This window comes from Mastigoproctus giganteus, chromosome 9 (genome assembly GCF_048544385.1).
Source record: "Mastigoproctus giganteus isolate SK-2022 chromosome 9, ASM4854438v1, whole genome shotgun sequence".
Taxonomy (NCBI): domain Eukaryota; kingdom Metazoa; phylum Arthropoda; class Arachnida; order Uropygi; family Thelyphonidae; genus Mastigoproctus; species Mastigoproctus giganteus.
In genome coordinates, this window is record NC_143583.1 from 174,811,795 (window position 1) to 174,823,421 (window position 11,627).

Here is an 11,627-nt window from a genome sequence, read left to right on the forward strand (position 1 = left end):
TGGAAAGCCAGCAGCACTAGGAGCTGCCAAGAAGAGAAAAACCAGCGCCAGGAGCTGCCGAGAGCAGAAATTCCAGCACAAGGAGCTGCCGAGAACAGAAATGCCAGCACAAGGAGTTGGAGTTGCAGTGGATATAGCAGACTCAAGCCTCCACGATTTCACAGAATTCTAGGTAATTCAGCATACCGCATTACAAATTCAAGACTTCCAGATGCAGAAGAGTCTTCCACCTAAGAAATATTGCAGTTGCAAAGGCTTGGAAAGCCAAGAAGTTCTCCTGTTTATCAACTAGAATTGTCTCACAGCCTTCTGCCATAAGATTGTGATTACTAACCCGAGATACCAATTCAATTCATAGATTGCAGTACTCCTCACAGTTTTACATAATATGTTCCCATGATTCTCTTTCACCACAATGGCAACTAGATCTTTCCTTCATTCCTAAATCATGCAACTTTGCATTAATCGAACCATGACCAGTTAATAACAACATAGCATGTAAGTTTGGGGGCAAACCATTTGAATTTTATCGAGGCTGCATTTCTTAAATCTGGGAAAAATTTTTGTGTAACCTGCCCTTTATCGCAAACACTCCAACGCTCTTGCCAGACTTTTACCAAAGTATCCCAGATTCTTGTCCTTTCCTTCCTGGGATCTGCCAAAATGTTCACCTGTATATTCAGAAAAGAACAGGGAATGCCACAACGGATGAAGTAAGCCAATGCACAATACAATAAATGCAGATCAATAGGCAATTTTCCAGTCACAATCTGCAAAGCTGGGGTCGACACAGTTCTGCATGCCATGCACATCCTAAGGAGCATTATTCTTTAAATGGAACTGAGCTGCTCCATTGAATGGAGTCAAAAGCTCCCTCAAAGTCAATAAAGATTCCAAGGACATACTTACTGTTTGAGCCTAATATATAGTTTCGCAATGCCCAAAGCACATATTCTGTTCCATGACCTGGAGTAAAACCATATTGTTTGACAGACAAGTTTTTTTCAGTATAGTCAGTAATCCGTCTCGCCAGCATCCTTTCAAACACCTTTCCTAATCCAGGGAGGAGGGCAATAGGTCGATAAGATTGTGGATCATTCTTTGGCCTAGATGGTCCCTTCAGTATCAGCTTTAATAGGGCATCCTTCCATGGTGATGGAAAGGCCCGGTCACGCAGGCAGCTATTAAAAGCTTCAAGAAGGATCCCTGGTATCAGTCGATGAGCCCATTTAATGACCTCTCCTTCAATAAGGTCCATCCCTGGGCATTTATTATTCCTTATGCATTGTACTGCATCACAGAGTTCAATCAGGCTAAAGGGATCCTCGTCATGTACCCCAGAGTAAGCATGATTAAGCCTTTTCATCAACATCTGTTTCTCATCATCTTGCTCAGAGATAGTATCTCCAATCAGATGATCCAAAATCGCAAACATACTTTCTCTCCAACTCGTACTTTCCTAGTCAACACTTCCAATAGAGTATGCTGTATCTCCATTATAATATATATATATAAAGAAAATCTGAAAGCGCAAGCATAAACAGAGCGCAGTAATTGGGTACCTAGATGGCGCTAGTGTCGACATCAATTGCTTTCAACTCATTTGCCAATGTGCACATGTTGTGAGCTGTGCCTTAAAGTTTAATAATTTCCTGTGTTCATTAGTGCCTTATTATTTGAAATAAATTGCGCAACCGTGTCTTCTAAGCGGTGATATGTACCTGCACATGTTAAAAAAAGTGGCAAATCTCTAATGATTGAAGTTTAAAATTAATATTATTTGTTATATGGAATCTGGTGAGCGGTGTTCAGATGTGTGCAAGGCCTTAAATTTAGCACCTTCTACTGTTACGACCATTATGAATAATGCCGAGAAGATAAAGCAGTCACATATAGGAATTGTTAATGTAAGCGTTTCTAGAACAACTTATTCAAGGAGTGAGACAATGGAGAAGTTATTAGTGCTGTGGATAGATTATATGAACCAAAATAACATTCCTGTGATACAGGCAGTGGTTATGGACAAGGCTAGGAGCTTGTTCAATGAAATTAATGGGGAACTGGGGGGGGACTGAATCATTTTCGGCTAGTAGGGGCTGGCTTTCCCAGTTCAAAAATCAGACGAGAATTCACAATGTAAACATTACTGGTAAGGCGGCTATCGCCGGCACTACAGGTGCTGAGGAATATTCTCCCATATTCCAAAAGTTAATGGATGAAGGCTGCTGCACATCAGGCTTGGTGTTTAATGTTAATGAAACAGGGTTGTACTGGAAGAAGATGCCTGGTAGGACATCTTCTTCCTGGTAGGAAGAGAGGGGCAGACCTCTCTTCACGTAGCCTGTGAAGAGAGGTCTGCCCTTGATTATAAGGCTGGAAAAGATCAGCTTACATTACTTCTAGGTGGTAATGCATCAGGCACTTTAAGTTAAAGCCGATGTCAGTGTACCATTCAGAGAATCCATGTATTATGAAGGGCATTGTGAAGACTACTTCCTGTTTTCTGGAGCTCTAAAAAAAGGCGTGGATGACCCACACCCCTTTTTAGTGAATGGTACTTCATACTTTTGTCCAGAGGTGGCCCAATTTTGTGCAGTAAACAAAAACGTTGTTTTAGTCCTCAACAATGCTCCAGAACATCCAGCCAACCTTGAAGATATCCCTAACGCTGTTCTGAATGTCAAGGTCATTTATTTGTCACCCAACACCACCTCACTGTTGCAGCCAATAGACCAGGGTGCTATTGCGATTTTTAAGGCGTACTATTTACATACAACCTTCAAAGGGATTGAAGCAGTTCAGGCATTTAACGCAGTGACTATGAAGGACTACTGGAGGTCCTACAAAGTCCTTAAGGCCATAAGTAATATTGCTGCAGACAGGAAAAAATATCGCAATCATGCATGTATGCATTGCATTTGGAGGAAATTGTGGCCTGATGCAGTGTCTTACTGTCTTGAGTTTGAGCCAGTTTCAGCAGTGGCTGAAGATGTCACTTGGATAGCTGAGGATCTTGGCCTTGACAAGGTTGACGTTGATGATGTCAGTGAGTTGCTATAACGCTATGGTGAACCTCTTTCAAAGGGGGACTTAGAGGAGCTGGCTGAACAGCTGGATAAACAGGATTACGAGGAGGAAGAGCAGGAGATTGTGCCAATTATGACCCCCACTTCAATCAGCATTGGCAGAAATGCAAACAGGCTGTGAAATTCTATGTGAAAATGACCCAGACTGGGAACACAGCTCTTCTATCCAAAGAGCTGTTACTAACATATTGAAGCCCTACTGTAATATGTTAGAAGAGAAAAACTCAACGGATGTCACTGCTGCAGTTCTTTTCTAAGGTCAAAGAACCTGCAGACCCGGTCGACCCACCATCAGGCTCATCCCATTAATGATGCCCCCATTACACGACTGTCAAAGAACGTCAATGGGGGGGGGCAGTTGTAGTACTATGTACTCCAAAGATGGCTTTACAGGAATGAAGTAGTAAATTAAATTATTACTCATATTTTATCTATAAATATTATTTATATCTCATACTTATAAAATAACCACAAATATTTAATATAAAAAACCCTTATATTAACTCTTATGGTTCAATTTTCGTATCCTATCTCATTTAAATACAATAATTTTTTCTTGATTTGTGCCGCTTCGGCTAACGACCCTGAGGAGGTGGAATGCAACCCCGGCATAAATCAGGGCCTACGAGTATTTATCAATGATATTTATTAATGAAGGTACATTAGGCTTAATATCCAAGTATGCAGATGATACAAAGGTTAGGGTTGGCAGGGTTGTTAAAGGCAGTAATGACGGTACGCTGCTACAACCCTAAAGTTTAACATTGACAAGTACTGCAATGGGTAGCAGTAACCCCAGAGTAATGTACCAACTGTGCAGTATTACACTCAGGGTAATGGTGAAAGAAAAATACCTGGGGGTAATTGTGCAGTCAGATAGAAAGTCTTCAGAGCAGTGCAGACAGGTTGCCAGAGCAGGTCATGGGAGTCTTGTCAATGATATACAGGAATTTTGCTAGAAGAGGTAAACAGGTGATTATCCCTTTGAATAAGACAATGGTCAGGTCACACCTTGAGTACTGCACACAGGTCTGGAGGCCTCATTTTAGGAAGGATATAGAGCTACTTGAACAAGTACAGCCAGGGGCAATGAGATTGGTGAGCGGAACAAATCTGCAGAACTTAAGCCTTTCTTACCAAGAAACAATATTCCAAATGTGGTCTTACAATTGCCTATACAGTAGGATTATGACCTCCATATCTCTGAGAGATAATGTTCGATAAATCATCGAAAGTACACCATGAGTTTTCCTGGCTGCCTGTTTACACTGCTCAGAAAACTTCATATCTGTCCAAATCGTAACATCTAGATTCAATTCTTTTCTTCCTCTACTGATTTTAATTCAGCCACACCAAGTGTATAATTTATTTCATGGTTGGTATTGCCCAAGTGCAAGACCTTTCATTTTGGTGCATAAAAACATAGCTGCCACTTTTCTCACCATTTTTGAAGTCTGCTCAAAGTCATCCTGAAGCAATGCCGCTTGGCACTGATCATTAATAAAACTAGCAATCTTTATGTTGTCTGCAAATTTTGAAATTATGAATTCTATTCCTTCATCAATGTTGTTTATGAAAATCAGAAACAAGACTGGTCCAGGAACTGATCTTTGGAGGACCCCACTCCTGACATAACATCAATCTGAAGAATATTCATTAATCACAAATCACAACCTCCTGCCTTCTACCATGGAGCCACCCATCAATCCACCTTAGAATTTTTCCAGTAATCCCAACATGTTCCAGCTGATACAGTAACCTCTCATGAGGGACTAAATAAAATTCCTTGCTAAAATCTAAATAAACTATGTTGAAATTGCTCATGAGTAACTGTGTAAAAATAGCCTACTAAGTTAGTTAAACCTGATTTTCCCTTAACAAAAGCAAGTTGTGTCTTATTCAGAATGCCATATATATCTAAATGTCTCTGGACTGCACTCAATCACTGCCTCTAAGATTTTCCCTACTACAAAAGTCAGACTGAAACTTGTATTTAATATTAAAGAAATTATTATGGGCTGAATATACCCCACCAAATCAGACTGTCACTCAAAGATACCACATTGAAGTTCTGAGATGGCTGTGTGAAAAAATTTGAAGGAAGAGACCTGAATTGTGGAAGGATGGTTGATGCTCTTATCAAAACAATGTTCCAGTACACACTGCCTCTGTTCACCAGTTTTTTACCAACCACCCAATCCTTGTGTGTGAACATACATCCTATTTGCCAGACCCCTTGTAACTTTTTTCTCTTCCCTAAACTGAAAAGTGTATTTAAGCCAACACATTTTCAGTCCATTGAAGAGACATTCAGAAAAAAACGACCAGTGTTTAAAAAAGCTTACAAAACGATGACTTCCAGAGACTTTTCTTTGCACAGAAGAAAAGTATGGAACAGCATGTGCAAGCCCAAGGAAATTACTTTAAAGGGATAACTTGTAAGGTATAAAGCATTTCATTGTATTTATTTTGTAAGGTATAAACCAATTCATTGTATTTATTTTGTAAGGTATAAAGCAATTCATTGTATTTATTTTATTGGAAGAGTCTTGTTATTTAACAGTCTTGTTATTTAACCTTGGATGTATACAGAGAAGAGAACCAAGATCATAGAAAGACAACAGAATGTCTGGAATAATGAGGATTTCAGAATGTTATGTACTCTCTCAAACACAGGTGAAAGCAAAAATGTTAAAGAAGAACTGGACAAAATATTGGAAGGAATGACGAAATGGTGTAGTGTGGTGTGTGGTTGTTGGTTTTCTTTTTTTTTTTTTTTTTTTTTTCCTTCTTACTTGCACTGTATAAGCTTTGCTTTCTTCCTTTATACAGTCATAAAAAAAACAACTTCAAATGTCATTTCTGCAAATTACAGTGCCTGGAAACCAGGCACCTGAAAAGAGATCTTACTCAAGTGTTTAGGGCCTAAATGGATTGAATAAATTAAATACAGGTGGTATCCAACTCTTGCTTGGATAACACACATAAAAAGACAAATTTAAATTGAAAAGAATGCTTATGGATAGATGTATCAAAATATCTTTCATTCAAGAAGTGACTGATTGTCGGAACAAACTTCTCTACTATTGTGGATGTGAGTAGTTTGAACAAATTTAAGGAAGAATTTGTCAAATTATTAGATGGGATGGACAGATGAGGCGGGTAACTTTTTTCTTTTTTTTTTTTTTTTGCTGATGCTGTATAATCTTGCTTCATTTGCCTCTACTAATACTACATTAATAAATCACAAAAGTAATAAGCATGACTACACTGTATTTCTAGCTACTGTTGGATCTACTAAGTGGAAATGCTGGCAAGGCAATATGTTGCTGCTGGTACAACAAACTGCAGAATGTGTCATTGTTTCATGACATATTATGCTATCAAAAAAAGCAGTCATCTTTTATTTACAAATTAAAAATATAAACTTTGTCTTATCTTTGCGCAATTTCAATTAACTAAAAACTTTAGTGAAATTTCCTAAATTAAAACTAACTGTATATAACAATTTAATTATGATAAGTAATTAAACTGTTATGCTACTTGCTCAATGGTACTGCTCCAACAAATATTGTTGATTGCAATTTGCTATTCAGTCCCTGAATTCAAGGAAATGAACTCAACCGCCTTCTTTTAACTACAAATTAAAAATAAAAACTTTAACTTATCTTTGTGTAATACTTTAGCGAATGTAACAATTTAATTATGATAAGTAATTAAACTATTATGCCACTTGTTCAATGATAACGTTCGTTTAAATACCACTGATTGCAATTTGCTGTTTAGTCCCTCTATGGAGGCTTCCTGTTTCTTACCTTCCCTTAACTATTTTAATAAAACTGGTTAGGTTTAAGAAAATGAGGATAGGTTAATAAAGTTCTCATTGCAAATTTGCAATTTAAAGATGAAAGTATGCTAGATTCTTGAAACAATCAAGTGCTGTTGACTGCAGCACCTGATTGTTTCAAGTGCTGTTGATTGCAGTTTGCCATTGCAATTGGGCGAGTCACATATTATGCTTCTTAATCTCATAAAAACAAGCCACCTTCCCCAAAAAAATCTCTCTGTATAGAGCAACAGCTAAGCCCTGGAATAATGTGTACAGGTTTGAAAACCTCCTTTTAGGAAGGGCACAGATATAGATACAGTAATAGATATTAGATACAGTAGATACAGTAAAGAGAACAAGATTATTTGGAGAAACAAAAGGATATTCTTATAAGGTTCGATAATTTTTTATAAATATTAAGGTTGTATAAATATTGGAGACATGGTGTCACTCAGACATAAGGAATGCAAAATTTGAAAATGGGAAGTACAATGTGTACAGAAAGAACAGACGATAGGTGGGGAATAGAGTTATGCTCTTAGTTAAGAAGCATATTAAATCTAAGACAGTACATCCAGTTGACATGGGCAACCAGTACAATGTTGAGTCAATTTAGTGTGACATAAGCACTAGGAAAACAAAAATTAGAGTAGCAGTGCATAGGGCCTAATGACTATGATGGGTATAGAAACAACTATATAGAAAAATAATGTGGAACAGTAAATCAGAATGTCTTATAATGTGGTATTTTGAATGACCATTTTCTACAGCAATATTCTTGATTTGATTAGTAGCAGCAATTCTTCATACATTAAGAGCTGCAGGTAAAAGACCCTCTGGGTGGCATTGATCAAGGTGTACTAATTTGGGATTTACTTGAAGACATAAGTACTCTTAAGGGCAAAGGGAAGGGTTTTTGCTTCTGTAAGGATGACTACAGTGGGCTCAGGCAGATTTTAAATGCTATACAGTGGGACTGTCTGATGACATTTCCAGCAGCAACTGCTAAATGGGAAGTATTTGGAAAAGTAATCAAAGAAGCTACTAGACTTTTCACACTCAAAGAAGCTACTAGACAACTAAGAAATACTATTCCAGGATTAGAACTAAATGGATGTCAGATGAACTGATGAGACATGGCTGGGAAGAAAAATGAATTGGATGCATTTAAATTATCTGTTGATACAGAAGCCTATGGTAGAAATAAAAAATAAACTAGTCTGTAATCAAGTCACAGAGGGTAGGCAAGCTACGGCAGATTATGAGAAGTCTCGGGCAAAGAATGCCGAGAAATACAGCAAAGACTACTTATATTAACAGTAGAAGAAAGGGATTGAATCACATTGGTCCACTTGACAACAATGGTTTAACAATTGATGATCATGTCCAGGGTTGCTGATAAATTGAATAGATATTTTCCATCTACATTCATGCATGAGGAGTATCTTTATTGAGGAGAATTCCAGAAGTTCATCAGAATCTAACAGGGGACTAAAATATTTTATAATAACTGAAAGGAAAGTGGAAGACTGCTTATGGTGTAGAAAAGGTCAATGAGAGTGGTGAAGGTAACTTAAGTGTAGCCTTGCCAAGAAAGGCTTCAGTTCTGCAAACTGCAGCGCCTGGAGGCTAGGTACCTGTGAGGAATCTAGGATTTTAATGCCTTGAATGTTTTGAGCAAGTTCAATGACATTCTTCCTCTTGCTCAGACTACACAAATGAGTGGGCATAAATTCAAATTGAGGAAGGGTGGTGTGCGGGATAGATGTGCATAGGTTTGCCTTCAGCCAGGGGTGGTTTATGTTGGAACAAACTATAAGCTTGCTTATTTGCATTGTATGCCACTAATAATATAGTAAGAAGTGGTTATCTATCCACTGTATCAGGCAATGGTCATTCACATAGTCTACTCCATATGAGTTTGGAAACCTCATTTTAGAAAGGTCTTAGATCTATTGGAAAAATGCAGATAAGAGCAACAAGGTAGTAGCACAAAGGGATATTCTAACCAAAACTGGGAATCTGTAAATTGCAGTCTCTAGAAATTGGACATCTACATGTGTTGACCTAACAAAAGTGTATAAGGCTTTAAAAGGGTTAAGTAAAGTAACATTAATGGACCACTGTTCTTTCTCAGATGATGAACACAAGAAGACATAAATTTAAACCGAAAAAGGATGTGGCTGAATAGATTTGCAGTCACAGTAATCAATTGTTAGAATAAACATCCACCTAATGTTGTGAATGCACATAAGCTTCAAATGGTACACTACAAGTGCTGTGCTATTACCACATATGAGCATTCAAAAAGTGCCCAAGTTTTGTGCAACGATACATGTATGTGGTCATTCTTAAACAGTCAATATAAAAGTGGTGTGAAAGTAAAAGAACATGAAATTAATTACTTGATTCTGTTGGCAGCATCCTGAATGAACTCTAGGAAACAATGCTTTGCTTTTGTTTACAGTTTAGTACACATTTTTATGTTTTTTGATTGTGTTGAGATAAGTTTATGTATATAGAATAAACCTTGAATAAAATTGAGTTTTATTCTTATTTACAGCTCAGCCCAAAAGCAGGTATTTAATTTAGCTACAAACTCCACACTTTCATTTTCAAGCATTATTTATGAATTTTTGGAATGCTAAGATTTCAGATCTGAAAATTATGCCATATTGAATGCACTCCCTCAAATATAGGTGAAAGTGGATGTGTTAAAAAAAAGGGCTGGACAAATTATTGGAAGGAATGGGGAAATGGTGTGGTGTTGTGTGTGCATGGTTTTTTTTTTTTTTTTTTTCTTTTTTCCTTGTGCTGCATAAGCTTTGCTTCATACAGTTATTAAATAAGTAAATTTAATCAATAATCAATTTTAATAATTAAGTAACTAATAATTATATAAAGTTATACTGAATTAAATAAATCAGACCTTATAGAGTGGAACAGAGTTCATTTTTTTCTTACTGGTATCTCATGATTTTTACCTTAATCCTGGCATCTAAATTTTTAACACATTAACACAAACAAATTTATCAAGATTGGGATTATACTGTAATAGGGTACTATTATGTTATGAAACAGAAATTTACTTCTGACTGAATACATAACTTTTCGAAAAGCACCAACTTGAAATACTCACTTTCAGTGTTCATTCTACAAAACGGCTGAACCAACTCAACAAATGATAAATTGTTTTTTTCACATATTTGATCTGCTTCATTACTGGTCAAAACTGCCACCGATGGAGAAAACACATCCTGAATTAGTTCTTGCGCTGTCTGCTTACATGTGGCCATTGTCCTGTATTTAATTGAGCAGACACCAAGATCACAAATGAAAATTCACTAGTTTGCAAGTATGTATATAAGTATATGTCAATTCAGACTTACGCTTCAAGTATTTCCTATGCCAGTTTTCAACATGAAAGTATGAATCTGGTTTTAAATATGGAAAATGAATATTTTACAAAAACCTAAGGGTGGGGAACACAAAACTACCCATTTTGCAAGTTATTAAATAGACAACAAGCTGGATGAAACATTCTTCCTGCTCAATTGAAATGGCTAGCTAAGAATATCAAGTACAGTTATTTGTTGATTCGCAACTGTATATAGGGGGAAGAAAAAAGTTCGGAGAAAAAGAAATTCTGAATCACAGGCATAATTCAGTAAAACACTTCGCTGAATGCAACTGTACTTAATTTTAAAACACATAACTAAACTTGTTTATCACATAACACACAACTCAGCCCAAATGGGGAGGAAGAGTGTGTGTGTATGTATGAAGCGCCCACTGCAGGAAATAAATGAAAGGAATAAATAATGAACAACCTATATCAGTGGTATCATTTTGGTTCTCTGGTATCTTCCTAAATTAAACTTCGTCTGTTGATTTTCGCGCATAAACAACTAAGGCCATGAGAGGGTCAATGTATGGTGCTTTAATTGCATGTACTCTATGTCGGCTTCCTGTTTTGCAAGTGAAATTTGAAAGTTTCTGAGATATGGTTAAAAATAATACTCGAAATTCAAAAACCCCACTAATTTCTACTAACTCGGCCTTTGTGTAAGCCACAATTTGAAAAATACTCATAAAAGTTCATCCTATTTAGACAGCACTCTAAACACTATTTAAGTAAAGCAATCGTGACCACTGTGCGATTGCTTTACTTACAGAGAATAAATTGGGAACTCGTCTATAAATTTTCATGTACACTCAGTGATCACTGAATTATTACCACCCCATCCGTAATGGACTATGACGCGTAGTTCGCAGTATAAAAAGCTGAACAGCTTAGTACGCTAGAGCAATGGTTCTCAACGTGGGGTACGCCGTGAGAGCTCAAAAATCGTTTGATCTAATAACAAAGTCGCTACGTTGGCAACACTGCTACTGATTAATTTCTGAGAACTGAGTGACGAAGCTCAGCGCTGTAGTTCATGTCTGCACACGTTTGTCAATCCTCCCTCCCCTTCCCTACCTGAGAGGCGAACCTACGGGAACAGCTGATCTCCCAGTCAAAACATCCATTCTAAGTGAGTGAATGTCTTCTTACGGCTCTATGTATTTGTTATGATTTATTTCACTTGCTGTGCTTAAAGTTATTTTTAGTCTTCAGTTTACTGTGAAGTTAAATGAACGTGTTTCTAAAGTGCCCTGAAACATGGATAATTAAGGAGAAAATTAATGTCGAGCCGGAGCCGATTGCTTCT

General features: G+C 37.2%; 1 protein-coding gene across 3 annotated transcripts in view; it reads right to left on the bottom strand.

Annotated features, from left to right (window-relative positions):
• The window catches only part of l(3)76BDm (trafficking protein particle complex subunit 8 homolog l(3)76BDm), a 582,307-nt gene extending 571,657 nt beyond the window's left edge, over positions 1 to 10,650 (bottom strand). For all 3 annotated transcript variants that reach the window (XM_090380612.1, XM_090380611.1, XM_090380610.1), the window contains exon 1: positions 10,055 to 10,650. In XM_090380612.1, the coding sequence (XP_090236738.1) occupies positions 10,055 to 10,211 (157 nt within the window). In that variant the 5' untranslated portion in view covers positions 10,212 to 10,650. The remainder of the gene's footprint in view (positions 1 to 10,054) is intronic.
• Between the last annotated feature and the right edge of the window lie 977 nt (positions 10,651 to 11,627).